Below are 17,208 nucleotides of genomic sequence, written 5' to 3' on the forward strand. Positions count from 1 at the left end.
ATCACCTTCTAGCTCCCTTGCCTTAAAGGGCTGCGTCATGCAAAAAGCACAGGTGAAATCGCTCGCATTTGTTTATCGTCGTCCTGTTCCGAGGTGAAGGAAATTGTCTCTTGGGCTTTCCCGAGGCTGAGCGTGTGAACGAGTTAATTTGACTCTACAGCGGCATTTGCATCAGACCTCAGCGCCCTGAGTCTGCAATCGCATCCCCGTGGGTGGACTGTTACCCGCACGTCACGCTCCGCCGATACAATCGCGTCTAGCTAGCGTGCCCGCGGGGCTTAGGCTGGGAGGCCTGGCCCTTTCACCAGCCTGCCCTCCTCTCGTGCGGCAGCTTAAGCTGAACTTTGGGTCGTACCGATGCGTCAATAACCGTCCTTGCTTCTTTCCCGTGTCGCTTTCCTGCCGAGCGCGATGCCCCAGCACGGGAGCTGGCCCGACGGGCTCCCCCCGGCAGACCACGCGGGGCAGGGGTCCGGCTGGTGGTGTGGGATGGGTGTTGTGCTGGCTGGGCTGAGACTGCGCGCTAATGGTCCTCAGCAAGTTGTCTGTCCGGTAAAGAAGTGGTTACTGGGATTGGCATCCCAATACCTCGGCCCGGCGCTTTTTTGGCTAAAGGAATCCTGTGTTCCTCTTCAGGTGCGCGGAGCAGGAGGTGCAACTCTAAACAAAGCCTACGAAGATCTTAGTCCTGTCCCTTTAGTTTACCACGTAGATGTTAAACTTGTCACTTGAAGATGGTTGCTTGTTGTTTGAATCTAGGAAAAAGAAAACTTTAAGATACTTTTCAAATAAAAAGACTTAGGCTTTTTCTTCAGTTTGAAATGCGCCAACAGAAGTAAGTTGCCACTTGGATTTTTCTGGAAGGGAGCAGGGTGTGGAGGACAAAGGAGGGCTGGTTTCGCCCCATTGGAACCAGTTGTGGTTTGTTCGGCTTTTGTGCATTTGGATGGGCACTCGGAATTGAAATCCAAACTGGAACTAGCAGTTAATATTACAAACAAGCAGCATAATTTGACTAAACAAGCTTTCAGATGATCCCAACTAGGCTTTGATGCTGAAGAGTGGGATTTTCATAACTGCGGAAGTAATTTGAGAACATGCTTGCACCCAAAGCCAGTTGGGTTGTTTCTTTTTTTTCTTTTTTTTTTCCTTGAGGATGATTATGGTGATGATTCATACTTTTGTTAGTCTCAGCAAAAGAGTGGCTTGCATGTATAGTTGATTTAGCATCTGAGAACCTCTAAGCAAGTCATTCTCCATTTTGAGGAAGAATTGATCTACAGAAAATTCTCCTTTTTTTTTTTTTTTTTTTTTCTTTTCTTTGTTTGCTTGTTAGTTTTTTGTCTTTGGTTTCTTGCTCTGGTATTGACTGACTTTGCAAATGAGAACCTCCATGAGATCCTAGTCACAGCCTTCCTTGTTCTTGGATTTGTGGATGTGGTTCCATGCTTTCAGGCGTGAGTTAGCATGGTTTTAGAGGTTCAGTTGATGAACAGTCAGTAGTTTACTAGTACTATACAATCTGAGTTATGAAATTAAATGTACCAGAAAAATGATTTAAGCTACTTAGTTTAACTAGATGTCTGTTTTCACTCTCTTCATTTCCTTGATTAGAGAATCTATTTTTTTTTCCTCCTGTTTGTAATAGCTTGTTTGGTTTCTAATGTCAGAACTAAGGTCCATTGAAATCTTTTCCTCAATCACTTCCTGACTTATTTTAAATAACTTCATGGATTTAAGACATTTTCAATTGTTTTGTGCCAAATCACATCCCGCCCCCCCCCCGCCCCTTTTTTTGTTGTTTTTTAAACAACCACTTACTGGTCTGTAAAGCTTCGAAAATAAAAACCAGTGGAGTGACAGAAAAATTAAAGCATGAAAACTAACTTAGAATAAGAACTTTCCTCCTCCTGAATGGCTTACCAGGAAATTCAAGGGACATGTAGAGTGAGTGTATTTCCTAATAACAAGCTGTGTGCTCGCATACCACACTTCTATAAAAGTCTTGTGGTTGGGATCCCAGTGGTATTGATGGGAAGCGTGCAAAGAATTTTTATAAGGTGGTTTAAATAGCCGAGTAACTTCTTTTGAAAGCAGTAGAGTGAACACTTCTGCTTTGGAGAAGAATGGTTCTGTGGATGCCTGAGATGATGATAATGTATGATGGAGCTTCAAAGTTAAATCCTACAAATGCAATTATCCTATAGAGGACTTAATGAAAACTTAATATTTAAAAAAATACACTTTCTTTTAACGTGCCACACTTGAGCATATCTATTGTCAAGCAGGGTGGTGTCTTGCTAGCCATGGTTATGTTCTAATGTGAGGACCTAAAAGGCCATTTGTAGACTTGAAAGCACCAATATGTGACTGTATTCATCATAAAAGAGCGAGGTGATGTACACCATGTTCAAATACCAAGCTAGAGCATTGGGCTGTGGTGACGTTTGACAGCAGATGCTCTGTTTGTTTTCTCTTGCAGTTTGGGGCAGAGTTCAGAAGGTTCTCCCTGGATCGCTACAAGCCAGGAAAGTTTGAAGACTTCTACAAACTAATTCTTCACATTCATCACATAGCCAACCTGGAAGTGATGATCGGATATGCTGATGTGCATGGAGACCTTCTCCCTATCAATAATGATGACAACTTCTTCAAGGCTGTTTCAAGTGCTCATCCACTGCTCAGGGTTTTTATACAAAGACAAGGTAAGATGCAGTTTCATTTCAGTGCCTTGAAGTGTGCTGGGGCAAGGTGAAGAGTGGATTTGTAGCTCCCATTTAAAGGCTGAAATGATGTAAGAGGGACCTAGGAGCCCTCTCACTCCTCCTCTCAGGCCCTTCATTACAGTTTGCAGGAATGGCATGACTTCAGGGCAGGTAGAGGGACTGCATTGCTGCCTGTAAGGTGTTTGAAGGATAATGTGCTGACAATCACCATGAGCCCCTCTTCCAAGGGGAGCATATCTTCGGCTGCTGGTACTGTGTCATCACTTGAGCATGTCAACTGCACCACTCTGCTTGTTTGAGGGAGCTGCGAGGAGGGAGGGGATCCTAGTACTACTACGTTACATTTAAAAATCTTATGTATCCATCTTGATAGTCAGTGTCATACCCAAATGATTCATGCCTGTATAGTGTATGAATGCACACAGATATGTAGCTACTAAAAAAAAAAAAAAAAATTCTGTCACAAATGAGGTCTTGTTTGATTATGTTGACCTGGCAGACAGACAAATGATGATTGTCCCCTCTGTCCTTACGCTAAGGAGTGTTGAATCTTCCAATTTTGAATCATCAAGCAAACCTTGGGCAGAATTGCCCAAATGTCAAGATGACATCAGATTTAAGTGGTTGTGTGTTGTTCTTGTCAATCTTTTATTGCAGATATCCAAAACTTCTCCTTAAAGACCATGTTTGGCAGTTGCTTCAGATGAGGATTGGTTTTTATAACAAGGTGTCTTCCCCACAGAGCTCCTTAAATCCCAGGGGGACCTAACACTCTGTTAACACTACCTCCATAGTTTTTTCAGTCATGTAGTGATTTATAGCACAGGGCTTTTGGAATTAAAATCTTGTCAGTAGCAGAGTCAAAAATAAAGACTTGATCTGAGACTTCGAGCAGTCATGTAGCTTTTTTGGCCTGGACTCTCTGCTGTGTGGGCGTTTGTACTGATAAGGATTTAGCAGAAGGCTCCAGTCTGCTCATTGGTATGAACTGGTACATAGCGTGTGGTTTGATTCAGTGTTGTCAGAGACATCCAGGGCTGTGTAGCCCTGCCCATTCAGAGCATGTTGTCTGCCACCTTCTTTTAGATGGGAATAAGTGCTCAAGGAGGCAATGGAGGAGAGGGTCTAGAGCAGTTTGGTCTGTTTGTGCGTCTGTCAGATGAGTGGAAATGTCTGTGGGAGAGGACTTGGGTTGCTAGCTCTCCCTTCTTGTGCAGAAAATGCAAAGGTGGATGACAAGCCCTATTAAGTCTCCTTCCTGCAAAGCGTGTTAGGGCTTGTGAATGTTCATGGTGGGTCAGATCATGAGAAATCACTTGCATGACTTTGTCATGCCTGCATCAGTTCGAGTTTATTCATGTCTCTGGATCAATCCTGTTCAAAATGCAGCTGTCCTTGCTCTGCCTGGGCAGACCGCTGAACCCACCAAGTATCCCTAACTCTGCACTGGGAGGGGGCTTGCCACCGAAATGCTGATTGCAGAAGTAGGCAAATGAGAGAAAACTGTTGACTACATGTGGAAAAAATGCTCCCTCCTCTTCTCTAGTAGGAGAAGTATGCTAGTTGTGGAGGTTTATAGCTTGTAACCTTAATGGAAAAGTGCAGTATTTCCTTTTTTAAAAAGCTTTTCTTTTACCTGTTGCTCAGTGGAAAGAATCATGCTGACAAGTAAGGAAGCTCATACAAGAGGGGAGACAGGCCCGTGCCTCCTCATGTGTGGCAAAGCCTGGAAACTTTCCCAACACACATTCTTCCACGCTCCCTTTATAATGCTGAAGAGAACAGTAAATTCTGGCTTGTCCCTTTGATTAATGGCACCTTTAATAAAGGACTCCTGAGGTTAACATTTGAGATTCATACTTGTGGATGCTCCAAAACAATCATGTCCATTTCCTTTTCTGAGAAAAAGCCTTTAGAAATCGTTCCCTTCAACAGTAATAGGAGTTACTGAAATCTTGTTTGTCTCTTCTTCCTTTGCTCCCCCGCTGTTTTCCCTGTCTTCAGACTGGGGTGATGGAGCAATGCTGGTCCTTCTGTTGGAGACCTGCACTAAAGAACAAGGTGACTAGCACCCAGAAATCATTGTGCCATCCAGGAGAATGTGGTGTGCCTGTAGTGCTTCAGCTCACACCCTCAACTCTGACTTCAGAAGCAGGAAATTAAGCTGACAGGGATGCTAGTAAAGTATGAGGGCAGTCCTCCTCTGTGACTTTGAAGAAGACTGCAGAATATGGGCTCTCTAGCCTGTTGGATCAGGGATCACTGCTCTTCAGTGGGAGAAGTCCTGGGAGGTGGCTGCCAAAGGTTGTTCTCGCAGTGTTGTAGAGTAGGGAGGGTTTGAGAGAACTGGGTTGGAAGTATGCAGGCATGGAAGGACTTAATAGTTGAAGTTCAGGTCTTTTTCTAGCAGAGCAAACTGTTTATCAACTGCATGATTAGTCATCTTATCTGTTTTCCCAGTTTATAGCTGGGTTATCCTTTCTCTTGTCAAGTGAATTATACAATCACGTTAAAACAGCTTAACTATTTGTTCCCACAGTGGCAAAATAGGTAACTTACTCTTTGCACAATAATCAAGCAACAATTCGCTATTTTGATTTTTGTTTGTCTAGTTGTTTTTCATTTGAGCTTAGTCTTGCACTTTTTCAATTCAAAAGCACTTCCCTCACTTGTCCCCAGAGGCAAGCCATGTGCACGCTGCTTGGACTCTTACATGCCAGGTTGATGTCCAGGTATGGGATGGCTGTTTTACTCCACTTCCTCCTTTTTGTTCAAGTCTCCTGAGCCCCAAATTTTTCAGGATCACAGTAGCTGTTCCCTCCGCAGGCAGGGGATGTCAGGGCTTATTAGCCAGCCTTTTTATTAAAGACCTGAATTACCATTCCCAGTGTGTTTGCAACAATTACTGTTCATAGTTTTGGGGGTCTTGAAGGCTCTGGGACATTTGCAGGTTATATTTGAGTAAACTCGGCTATGGCAAGTTTTTATAGCTCATAGTGATAGATCTGCTGAAAGTACGAGGTGCTCTTTTCTTCTGGTTTTTTTTCCTCCAATACCAAATTATGGTACAGGCAAAAATCCTAATTAGAGAACCAGGCCATAAAAAGAAAAGGCAGTTTTCCTTTGACTTGCTTTCCCAGGCTGCAAGCATGGGTCATGTCCTGTGTTGTAAACTGATGTGACTCTTTTGACTTCATTAGCACAATAGTGTTTTATATCAGCTGATGCTTTGAGTCCAACAATTTATTCACTTGGCTGTAACTGATATTGAATGTATCCAGAACTCTTTATGGAAGGTGCCTGCTGCTGGGGAAGGGACGGATGTCCCAAAGGCCTTAGAACAATGCAAGGAATTATGGATGTGTTTGACTTGCTCCATAATAACTGAACTCTTGTACTCTAGCCAAGACCTGCACGAAGGAAGAGCTTATCCAGTGATGCAGTTGGTCATCATTTTTTCAAGACTTTGTTTGTTCTGTGTCTGATTTAAACTGCAGCACTTGAGACAATCTCTTTAATACTGCAAAAATATTTGAGTGTGAGCTATGAGTTCAAGCAGAAACAAAGAACAGGAAAACTGAAAGGAGTTAGTATTGCATACTGTGAATGCATTACGTTTTTCCTTGTATGATTAAATGGAACAATATTATTATCAAATCTTGCTTTAATGCCTGTCTCCCAGAGGCAGAGTATGTGTCAAACTAGGCTGTGCTGGAGGCTCTTAAATAGAATGGAGTAAACAGCAGAATTATAATGACTTCTTTATTGTAAACCTGCTGAAATGACTCCTTGAACTTTGCGAGTGGGATATAAGGATGTAAGTGGAGGTCTACCAGGTAACAGAGATTTCAATATTTCTCATCTTTTGCTTGGGTTACCTACTATGCTGTGTTTAACCTAGGAAGTCCAGCAACTCAGGGAAGTGTTGCAAAATGAACATGCTGATCACACTCTAAGTACCCTGTGCAGCACTTTTTTGCCAAGGAAAAGAGGTAGATCCAGGACCAAGATGAAGTACAGCAAGCATAGTGAGTGGAGTGATATTTGGCTCTAATTCTAACTGAGCACACCACTGTAAATTCAGACTAATGATTCTGATTCTGGGAGAATTGGTGGAGGCTGCTGATGACCAAACCCTCACTTCCTACTGCTCTTCAGGGTTTATAGAGTTTGCATGGGTAGTAACAGAAAATCTGCTGTAGCTCAAGCAGCAAAGGAGATGAGATAGGTGGTGAGCAGCCTGTCAGGCCTCATCTTGATCTGAGATCAAATGAACGCTTCTTCTGAGAAGCCTCTTTATTTTGTCCCCATCACAACTGGAGGTGTGTCCTGATGGTCATTTGAGGTTTTGGACCTCTGCTTGCTTTGCCTGAGTTTCAGCAAGTGGCTTTGTTCCTATACATCCGTAGTGTTGCTGAAAACATATCCCTCAGCAGAAAAATTCTCAAGGAAAACTTGAAGGAGTTAGGGTTTAGAGAAATAACAAACTTACTTAAATATTCAGGCAGTCTTGACAAGACGTACAGAGTGTCAGTAGAGACTGTGATGGTGCACGTGGCCATTGTTTGAGTACAGCTGCTGTTGCTGTGAATCAGCAGGTATATTACTATTGCTCTTCCATATTGCAACTTCCATAAAAATAACAGTGAATTAATGAATGTGGGGGCACTTTGTCAATCCTAAAGAAGATTCTAGATCAAATTCACAATGTTTCCATCAATAAAATTAATTTTAAAGCTTTCTAAAGGTTTAAATGGTTTAACGGTAAGCGTCCTACAAGTAGGAGATGGGTGAAGTGAGGGAGTGTCAGATGCTGGATCTGTATTTTGGTGTATCTTTGTCAAATATCACACTTCTTGCAGGAACGTAAAAGGCAAAAAAACTGAAGAAGCTGAACAGCATTCTAACAGCAAATAACCCTAAAACACTCTCTACAGCTGACTGGAGCAGGGCTTTACATAATAATTTAGTAAATGCCACAAATGAACTGAGGTGGCCTGAAGTTGGAGAAGGCTGATGTCTTCTGACACGTGTATTGTCTTGCATTTTGCAGTCTGGAAAACTGATAGTGGGTAAAAAGCCATTAAGTACCATCTTCAGAAACTTGCTATAAGTGTCTTTTCTTTTGTAGTTGTATTTTAATAGTCCATTAGTGTAACAGTTAACCAGTACCGAACACCAGTCATTGCTTTTCTCCTTGAGTGGTTAGAGTTGCTGTCTACCATCAGTTCTCACTTAAAGCTTGATCCAAAATCAACAGGGGAAAAATGTGCTTTTACCTGGTTGGGTTTTGGATTTGACTTGTTTTAATTTACATTAAATTAAAGATTGGAAGATGCTGGTTTTCTTCAACTGCATGCAGTGACTAATGTATTTAAACTGCTGTGCCATGGAACATATTTCTGTATGTTCAGAAGCAGTTCATAACTCTGCAATTTGTTATTTACCTGGCAAAGTTCTGATCTGCTTGAAGTACCAACATCTGCACTTAGCTTTCTTGTATTATAAAATCAGAGCAATCACATTCAGTTTTAAAATAAAAATGTGCGAATGGGAATCATGCCCAGGTCTGACTGAAAAACTGATGGTGGGTTTTTTTATTGTCTTTCATACTCTAAGCAGATAATCCCCAGGAATGGTGGTTGGCTGTCTAACCACATATGTTAAACACAAAAACTGGCTTTGAGGCAGCAACTGAAACGAAACCTATTTCCAGCTACCTAAAACATTTAACTCTCTGCTTGGCCTTCTAGAGTGGGTACAGTTGGAAAAGTTTGAGTTGAAGTCTTTCACATCTTCTTCTTGGTTCTTCAGTAACCTTCCTGTTTTACAGCACAGATATTGACTTCAGCTTCTCAAAATGTTGTATTTCTGAATAAGAACAATGTGATTTTACTGCTCTTGTTAAAGGCATCTGATATATTAAATAATAAAGCAGGTTGCAGCACGCGTTGAGGGAAGATACTGAACTGCTGCTGGTCTTGCTCTTGGTTGAGCTGTGCAGATTTTCACAGTAGTCTTATGTGAGTCTGAGGGAATAAAATAAGGTTAAAGGTGCAGAGAAGGTGACTTGAGGTCTTCAGTTTATCTGCTCCTGTATAAGAGGAGGCGGGGAGCAGGGAGAAGAAACTCTTCTGACACTCGGTGTAGCTCGTTGGCAGGCTGGAGGATGTGTGTTGGTCAGGCTGTCCCAGGGCTGCTACCCTGTCTCCTCTGCGCTGGCACTGGTGTGACCCAGTGGCTAAGCTCTCTGAGCCAGCTCTTTGGCAGAAAACTAGTTGTTTGAGTGAGGAGCTAGCATGGAGTGGGCAGGACCACAGAAGATTTCAAGCACCTTAACAGTGCCATGAAGCCTCTGCTTCCTGGGAGGAAGAACTTGTCTGCTTGTAGCCTTTGGAAATGTGCAACACCTCTGTATTTGGAAAGGAGGGAAAGCATCTTGTCTTAGCTTTGACAAGATTAGAGGTTGGTGGTGGATTTCATGCTAGTATAATAGGAATTGCTGCTAGGCTTAAATTAAATCCTTTCATGATTTTCCTGAGAAACATCTCTGGTTTTGAGCTGGAGGGGTCTTTGAATACTTGTCAAGCTAAGTAATCTTTGTCCCACTCAAGTCCTTTGATATCTGAAGATAAGTAAAATGCAGCTGTTTGTTCCCAGTGAAGTCTGGCAACAAATTACTATAACTTCTTGGCTCCACCTTTCATGTGCAAATGATGAGACTGGGTAATCATTATCTTTCAACTACTTTATTAAGCATCTTTAAAAACATTATGTTTTATCTGGCTTGTCAGACATAAACACAAAACAGCCTTGGATTTTGTTGCTGGCACGGTTACTGATACCTGGTGGCTGAGCAGAGACAGCATGAGGCTGCTTCTCTCCTTCTCCTTGAAAACTCCGTTTTTAGAATATGAGGATATTTTATTTTCATCACCGGTCACCAGCTGTTCTGGTTGCAATGAAAGTAAGCCAGAATTTTCAGTGAAAGGAGGGGAAAGCATGTGGAAATAGCATAGCCTACCCTACAGATAGGCTTTGTAGAGTCGGTTGATAACTGATAGTGGGAACTGTTGCAGAAATATGTGCTGCATAAATATTAGTAGTTGCAGTGTACAGTAAACATGGAACAGAAGCCTGGCAAAAATACCACTGCTGTTCTGTCACTGGCAGCAAATGTTTGTTGCACTTCTGTTAAAGCTACATGGGATTTGGTTTCAGTTTCAAAGTTTAATAACTTAGTAATAAATACACATAACCAAATATATTAATAGTAAAAATAGACTTTCACAGCTGATGCTTCTTAAAAATTGCATCAATCTGGTACCAGCACCACACCTTCTTCTGAATTTAGACTGAAGAAACTTTTTTACAGTGGGAACTCGTGCAGCCTTTAACAGGAACCTCTACTCAACACCATGCTTAGCTTTAGCTGGTAACCCACATAAGAACAAGCAAATAAACACTCTTTTCTGTCCCTCCAAACTCCTGTTTGTTGTCTTACAGTTGCAGATTGCTGCTCTGACAGTACTTAAAGCAAAATAGAAGAACTCCTCAATTATGTCTACTCAAAGACAGTCTAAAGTGAAACTGTTTTCTTCCTTGGTCTGACCCTTTTTATTTAAGATAGTGAAGCTGCTCTAACAGGTGGCTTGACTGTATAAAAACAGTGGAGAGGAAGACCTGTCAAACGATCCACCTCTGTTAAAGGTCCCTGTGAGGGGAATTTTCCACTATTTATCTTTCCTTACCTTAGTAGTCAAAACAAGAGATTCTGTTTCCTGCTCATGGCTCAGGTTTTTTCCTGTTGTGCCTAGTTGTCATTTCCCTTCTGTAAGTGATGGAAACAAGTACAATGTGCAGATAATAATGAAATGCACTTGACAGTCTCTTCTTTGACACTGGATTTTACCTGAAGAGACCTCACAAATTCAAAGTAGCTTTCAGGTAGTGAGGGAGAGTACAATGCAAATACAAACATTAACTCAAAAGTCAGGCTTTCAGGAATAGGCTTTCTGCTAAATTTCTGAAGTACGCTAAACTTCTTAAGTGCACTATAGGGCTTATGATAACTTAATTGGTACACTCTTGCACTGAAAGCAAGCATGCAGTGAGGGATGTTTCTGCTAGGTGTTTGTAGTAGGCATTGAAAAATTAACTCAAAATATAACTCAACAAATATAACTCAAACCATTTTTTTTTTAAAGTGACTGAAAGCTCCTCTTTTGTCTTCAGACTGCCTGTGTTGTTGGGATTGCACACTCCAAATTTAAATGTGAGTGTCAGTGTTAATACTGCGTAAGAACTCTGGATATTTTTCAACTTCAAGAGAGAAAGCGGTTTGGGGGAGGTTGAAAGAACTCTTTCTTGAACCTGCCCCTGATGATGATCTACTCGAATCTTATTTTTTCCTCTGTGCTATGTTTAGAGTAGCAAAGAATCCTGTGGGAATATTAAGGAAACTATTAACCTAGAAAACTTCACTGTTGTTCTTGCTCTTCAGTCCCCTGCCATATGCTGACATTAAGTAACCTCTAAAAACTTCCTATGAACAGCTTCTACACCACTCATCCTCCCCCCCCTCACTTTTCTTGTTCAGCTTCTTCCTCCCATCTATTGCTTTTTCTTCTTTCAGCTCTCAGCTTTCTACTCCTTGTCTTAGCTTTTTAATTGCTCTGCAAGGCTGTTGCTCACCAGGCAGGAGAGTGTGTGTTGGGTGAAAGCGTGCAGGTGCTGGTGCCTGTTTCACTCCAGGTGCTAGCAGAAGGCTTGGAGAACACTGGCATCAGTGGGGTGGAGCAGCAGTGGCAGAGCAGGTATGGAAATAGCAATTAGTGAGGAAAAACTACCTGTTACCGTGGGTCTTAGACCAAGTCGTTTTCTTCTCTGATTATCCCTTTGCATTAGAAATAGTAGAGGAGGTGAATTTTAAAAAAATAAACATTGTGAAATTCTGAAGGAGAACGTTTATTTAATTTGAATTACGTATGAATAAGAAATTATGTCATGCCTGGTGTCCACGGAAGTTGGAGAGCTGGAATCCAGCAGACTTGGTGGAAAGCACTCTCTTTGCATGGCGAGGGCACTGCAGGGCTACCGAGCCACTGGCAGCGGCGAGTTCCGAGACAGCCTTTCTGCCTCTTCAGCCACAGTAGGTGAACACTACTGTTTTCTTTAAAGCTGAGGTACTAGCTGAGGATTTGAAAACGCCTAAAGCTGTTTTCCTCATCCCTGAATGCCACTGAGGTGTGATAAGAGAAGGTCTGCCAGTTACAACCTCAGGTTGGACAGCGATGGCAACTGGTTTGTCCGCTTCATTAGCCTGCTTTATTGCTGCTTCATTTTCATTCTGCCAAGCAGTTTGGTAGTTTTAGTAGGTAGTTTTAGTAATTTTGTTTACAAAATAATGTAATCTTTACATTTTCTCTTTTGTGTACTTACTAAGGTCTAGTTTTAAATGCAGCTGCCATGAGTAAAGGGAAGGAAAAAACACATTGTGTTAACCTGAAAACCATAAAGTTTCAGAGAGAATTCCCCCCAAACTGCAAGAATCTGAATGAATGAATGAATGCTTTATAATAGAGCCCATAAATCAGTCCAGGGGTAGTGTCTTTGTGGCTCGCAACAAGAAAAAATGAGTTCCCTAAGCTTGCATTCCTTGAAGCTGTGTAATTCTAACATGCCTTATCCTTTGTAGAGGGGGAAAAATAAAAGTATAGCACATTTGGAGTACAGTATGCAACAAGACGTTTTAAAATTTTTGTTTTAGAGCAATTCTTAGCTGAGACAGAGAGTATCAATAGCAGGAGGAGTGACAATATCTGCTGTGCCTGCATTACTCCTCAGTCACTTAAAAGTGCACTGGACACTTGTGCAACGTACTCGTTGCTTTTAAAACTTCTACCTGAGTAGTATTAGAGACAGGTGAGGGTAGCATACGGGGAGCAACTTAACATTGAAGCATCAAGCCCTGGTACAGGATCTCTCATCAAGCCTGAATTGTCTTTAAAGCTACAGCTGACGTCTTTGTGGTGGGTTTTATCTGTAGCTTTCACAAAATGCGAGGTCCTTGTTTCCAGTGTTAAACTGAACTTGGGTCCTACAGTGCTATGGTTGCAAAGTTGCTTCTTCATCTGTTAGGTTCTTTCATGAGGGAGTTACTTTTCCAAATGGGTTACCACACGATGTCTCCATTTATCAGCTTCTTGTACCTGAAAGGTTGTATCCCAAGGGTTTCCCCTGGACAGACAATAATTGAGTCCAAACAGTTCTGCTGCTCATTTGCTAGTGAGTTTAACATTTGCAAGGCTGACTGAAAATGCTAATTCTGGTCATGATTTTCACTAGATCTGGCTAACACCTCTTCTTGTGTAAATAAGCCAAGCCCAGAGGCACATCACATTCTTTTTTTGTTTTAGTTGATTTCAGTAATTGTGTGGCTGGTGCCTTTCTGACCTCTTCAAGGTATCTGTGCTTGCACTGGGCCATGACTGGGAAAACGATGAAAAACAGGAAACTTTTTTGTTTAACTTCAGTCTTCTGTTCAGGTCTCTTGCCTTTTGCTTGTGGATGCAAAGGTGCTGGTGAGAGTATTGCGGAATTTCCCCTTCCCTGTTTTTTTGGCTGACCTCAAAGACCGTGTGACAGCATTACCTGGCAGCTTTTGTCACGGTGTAGAGTTTGGTGCATTAACATTTCTTGCACTGAAAGAGAGGAATTGAATAGCTGCCTGCAGGCTGCCCTGAGGGTCCCAGCCTGACCCTAGAAGAACACTGGCCTGTGCTGTATTTCACTTTAAGCGGGATTTAATTTCTCTTTCCTTGATCTGTTTGGCTACCATACCATAGCACACCTCCCCCTGCCACAAGGCAGGTGACTTTCCCAGTCACCTTACAGGGGACGTACAGTGGAATGAAGAAGTATGGTACCTGTGGGTTGTCATCCAGTGTTCTGTGTTAGAGGTGGTTCATTGCTGTACACCGATTTCTGTTGGACAAGCACTGCAGGGCAACTCTGGGGTAGGGGGACGTATTTAAGCTCATCTCAGACACGCCATGTCATCCAGAGGGGATGGACAGGAGAGGGGGAGCTCTGGGAGAAGCTGCAAACTGGATATCCATTGTGATTTAACATGTGCTGCTGTGGGCAAAGTGGCTTGGCAGTACCTCAAAACCCATCTTCCCTCCCTGAAACATTCCCAGAAGTAGCTGGCCACAGGAGCCAGCTCATGGGTTGCGGATCACAGGAAACAGCTTGCCACAACAAACTTGGCTTCCTCTGCTCAGATGACCCTCAGCAAGGGTACGTGTCATCTGCATCAGCTCTGGGAAAGTGCATAGTGGTGGCAAACAAGAGGAAGGGTGTTGTTGGAGGTATGCACAAAGCCCTGTCTTACAGTGGGCTTCACCAGTGTGGAACCCCAGACCATGTGGAGAGCATCTCTGCAACTAACTTGTCCTGCCTCTGGATGCCTGGACAAAGGCTAGACAACAGCAGTATTTCCCTGAGTGTTTTTCCTTTTTTTCAGCACTGTACCTCAGCTGGTCCCAGTTCAGTTGATAAGTGGTGGCTATGTCCCACGCCCTTCCTCTCACCAGTTGCATCCTGAGTTCCCAGAGCCATATTGCATCACGAGGAAGAACTGGAGCTGCATAGTGTGGTGCAGGTGCCTTTCTACCCTGATGGGTGTCATACAGTGTGTGGGTAGTATGCTCTTGAGTCTTGATGGTCTGGTTTATGGGTGTGTTGTGCTTATCTTGGAAAATCAGAGTCGCTAGCTCCATTTGTTGTCAGAAATGTTATTGCCTCTGTCTCAGAGTGGTTCCATGTGGATGTCCCAGGAGAGCTGAAAGAGAGAAGTGTGAAGAAGATACTTCTGTATGTGCATCAGCAGCAGCCATGAGAGGAAATTGTTTCCCTGCTAGTGTAAACCTGGTTAGCTAGGTTGCTTGCTAGCGCTTGCTGAATGGTACACTTCCATGGTGGCTCTCTTGCCACTGGCATGGACTGAGCAATTCCAGCAAACCATGTCTCCCTACCTTAAAGATCTCTTGGCACTACAAGGCACGTCAGTGTTGGCAATATGTATTGCTGGATAGCTGCTTACACATAGAAATAACAAGAAGTTGCATCCTTGCTGAGGAGGGATCACTGTGGAGAGAATGCTGCTAGACGTATTTCTGGGGTTGTGCTGAGGTCTGAAGGCTTGTAAAGGCAGCTTGCTACAGTCCCATGTCTGTAAGGTGCACAAAGGCTTTGGTGTAGCCTCGCATCCCTCTTCCATGATGAGGCTGTGTCAGCTCATGTGGACCGGTCTGGCTTACAGAGCAGAGCATGTTCACGCCGTGTGCCATGCAGTTGTGGGGTCTGTTACTCAGGTTTGGTTCCTGCTGTCTTGCTGAGACATGGTTCCTGGCTCTTGGTGTTTGTACTGTTTCAAGGAAAACATAAGATTTGCTTGTTTTTAGCTTTCATGCAGCCTAAAATATATCAGGAATGCTTGTTATTCAATGCAGTGAATGAATCCCTCTCCTCTTGAATGTGGTGGTTGGCTACAGTGCATGCAGTTGGGCTTTGCGAGATGATCCAATGTACGAACGCCAGAAGCGATGTGCTTTGAAAGTGCAGAGCACTTGGGCAGAGTTCAGGATTGAAGGGGAAGCCTTGTCCCTGTGCAGATGCAGTCTGGGTCTCTTTGGGCTCATGTTGCACATAACTTGCAACTGTGCACTTGGCTGCTTTGTTAGCTTGCAGGATGGGGTCTACTGGTTTTGAGATTGCAGTCTTCAGATCACTGAGGTTTCTTCCAGCATCTACCTACCCACAAATAGTAGGTTTTAGTACAATTCAAAAAGCAGAGGAAGAGAGAATGTGCAGGAAGTTATAAATTTCTATGGGAAAGATGGGGAAAGAACTGAAAAAAATGGCAAAATCTCACTGGTTTTGAAAAGGAACCTAGTAAGGACTTAGGTTCCAAATTCACATACTCTGTCTGCAAAACCTCGCTTCCTAGATCTTTTGCCTCAAGACTTTTTTTATGTAGTTAAAACTTGAATCATTTTTAAAACAAATCATCAGCTTAACTATTTCTTTCTAGCACTTAGTGTTTGCAACCAGCTGGCTTGAAGATGCATGAGCAGAAACAGTAGCTGTTCTGCACAGCAGTTTGAGAGGCCTAAGGAGCTGGTATCTCACTATCTGGCTAGAATGGCTTTTGGAGACACCTTACCAGGGAGGACATCACAAGGAGGCTGGATGTTGAATTCAGGTAGTAAAGTACAGAATATGGTTCAAGCTTTTTATATTTGTCAGTGGCGCTGAGAACATTGGCACTTGGAAGAAACAGAGTGGTTGCATGTAATATTTGTCTATACTTGATATGTTTATCTAAATCTCAACATAAATTCTTGGCAGCTTGGATGTCAGTAAATAAAACAAGTTCTGCTGTAAGGTGTGGAAGAATAGAGCTACTGAAATACAGCCCCTGAATTTGCTTGCATTGTAGTGCTTCTATGGGGAGCTTTTCTTTTCACTGTTCAGAACGGTGTTTCTTTTGAAAACAGGGTGGGAGGCTGATGATTACCAAGCTGCTAGTTCACACAAGTGGTGCGTCTGCCAGGGTGGTGGCACAGTCACTGCCACTAACTACTCCTGAATAATGTAATCATTTCCATGATAAAACGTGAGCTTTTGCAACTTCCAGAATTCTCCTTTCCCAACAGCCAAAGGTGGTTAAGCTTTCATTTTTTTAATTTTTTTTTCTTTTGTGATGGGCAAGTTATATGCCTAACTTTTTATCATCCCACTGAGCTGTGTGAACAGCTTTTGCACTGGCCTAATAAGCTTTTCTTGATGGAAAAAAAAAAATCATCAAGTGTTTTTAAGACACTTGGATCCCATGCCACTTAGTTATTTTTAAGGATAAAATGAGGAAAAAAAACCTGAAGAGTTCGAGTGTGCTGTCTAGTGCACCTTCAACTGGGAATCTACATCAGCTGGGAAACAGTTGCCAGCTAATGGCTTTAAAATAGTTATGATGACTAATCTGCTCAGAACACATGTATACATTTCTGAGTGGTTTACTTTGATTAAAAAAACCTGTCAAATGCACAGTTCCACCATTTTTTTTTAAAAGTTGTTTCCTGTCTGTCACTTTCTCTCTATGTCTCTCCATGCATCAGCATGGTACAGCTGCTACGCTCTGCTGCTTATTATTTCTACCCTGATTCCTAGCCCTGCCAAGAGGGCAATGGCCAGTAACAGTCTGAATAGGCAGCAGCCCAAGACCTTTGGAGGATGATGAGATTCATTCAGCTGAGGTACCAGGTTCAGTTCAAACCCTATAAAGACCCCAAGGAGCAGAATTGTTCCTCCAAATTGGTTTAGAAGATTCTGAGTCCTCATACATGAAGGCGGTTGTGTCTGACAGTTCAGAGGATCTGACATGACCATTGCAAGACAAAAATCCTCATGTCTGTGGTAG

At 42.7% G+C, this 17,208-nt stretch overlaps 1 protein-coding gene across 1 annotated transcript in view; it reads left to right on the forward strand.

The window, feature by feature from the left end:
• The window catches only part of PARD6G (par-6 family cell polarity regulator gamma), a 68,477-nt gene that overhangs the window by 11,087 nt on the left and 40,182 nt on the right, over nt 1-17,208 (forward strand). Inside the window, exon 2 of the mRNA XM_030012727.2 lies at nt 2,483-2,705. Coding sequence (XP_029868587.1) covers nt 2,483-2,705 — 223 coding nt within the window. The remainder of the gene's footprint in view (nt 1-2,482; nt 2,706-17,208) is intronic.

The sequence above is a fragment of the Aquila chrysaetos genome, chromosome 4 (assembly GCF_900496995.4).
Source record: "Aquila chrysaetos chrysaetos chromosome 4, bAquChr1.4, whole genome shotgun sequence".
Classification (NCBI taxonomy): domain Eukaryota; kingdom Metazoa; phylum Chordata; class Aves; order Accipitriformes; family Accipitridae; genus Aquila; species Aquila chrysaetos.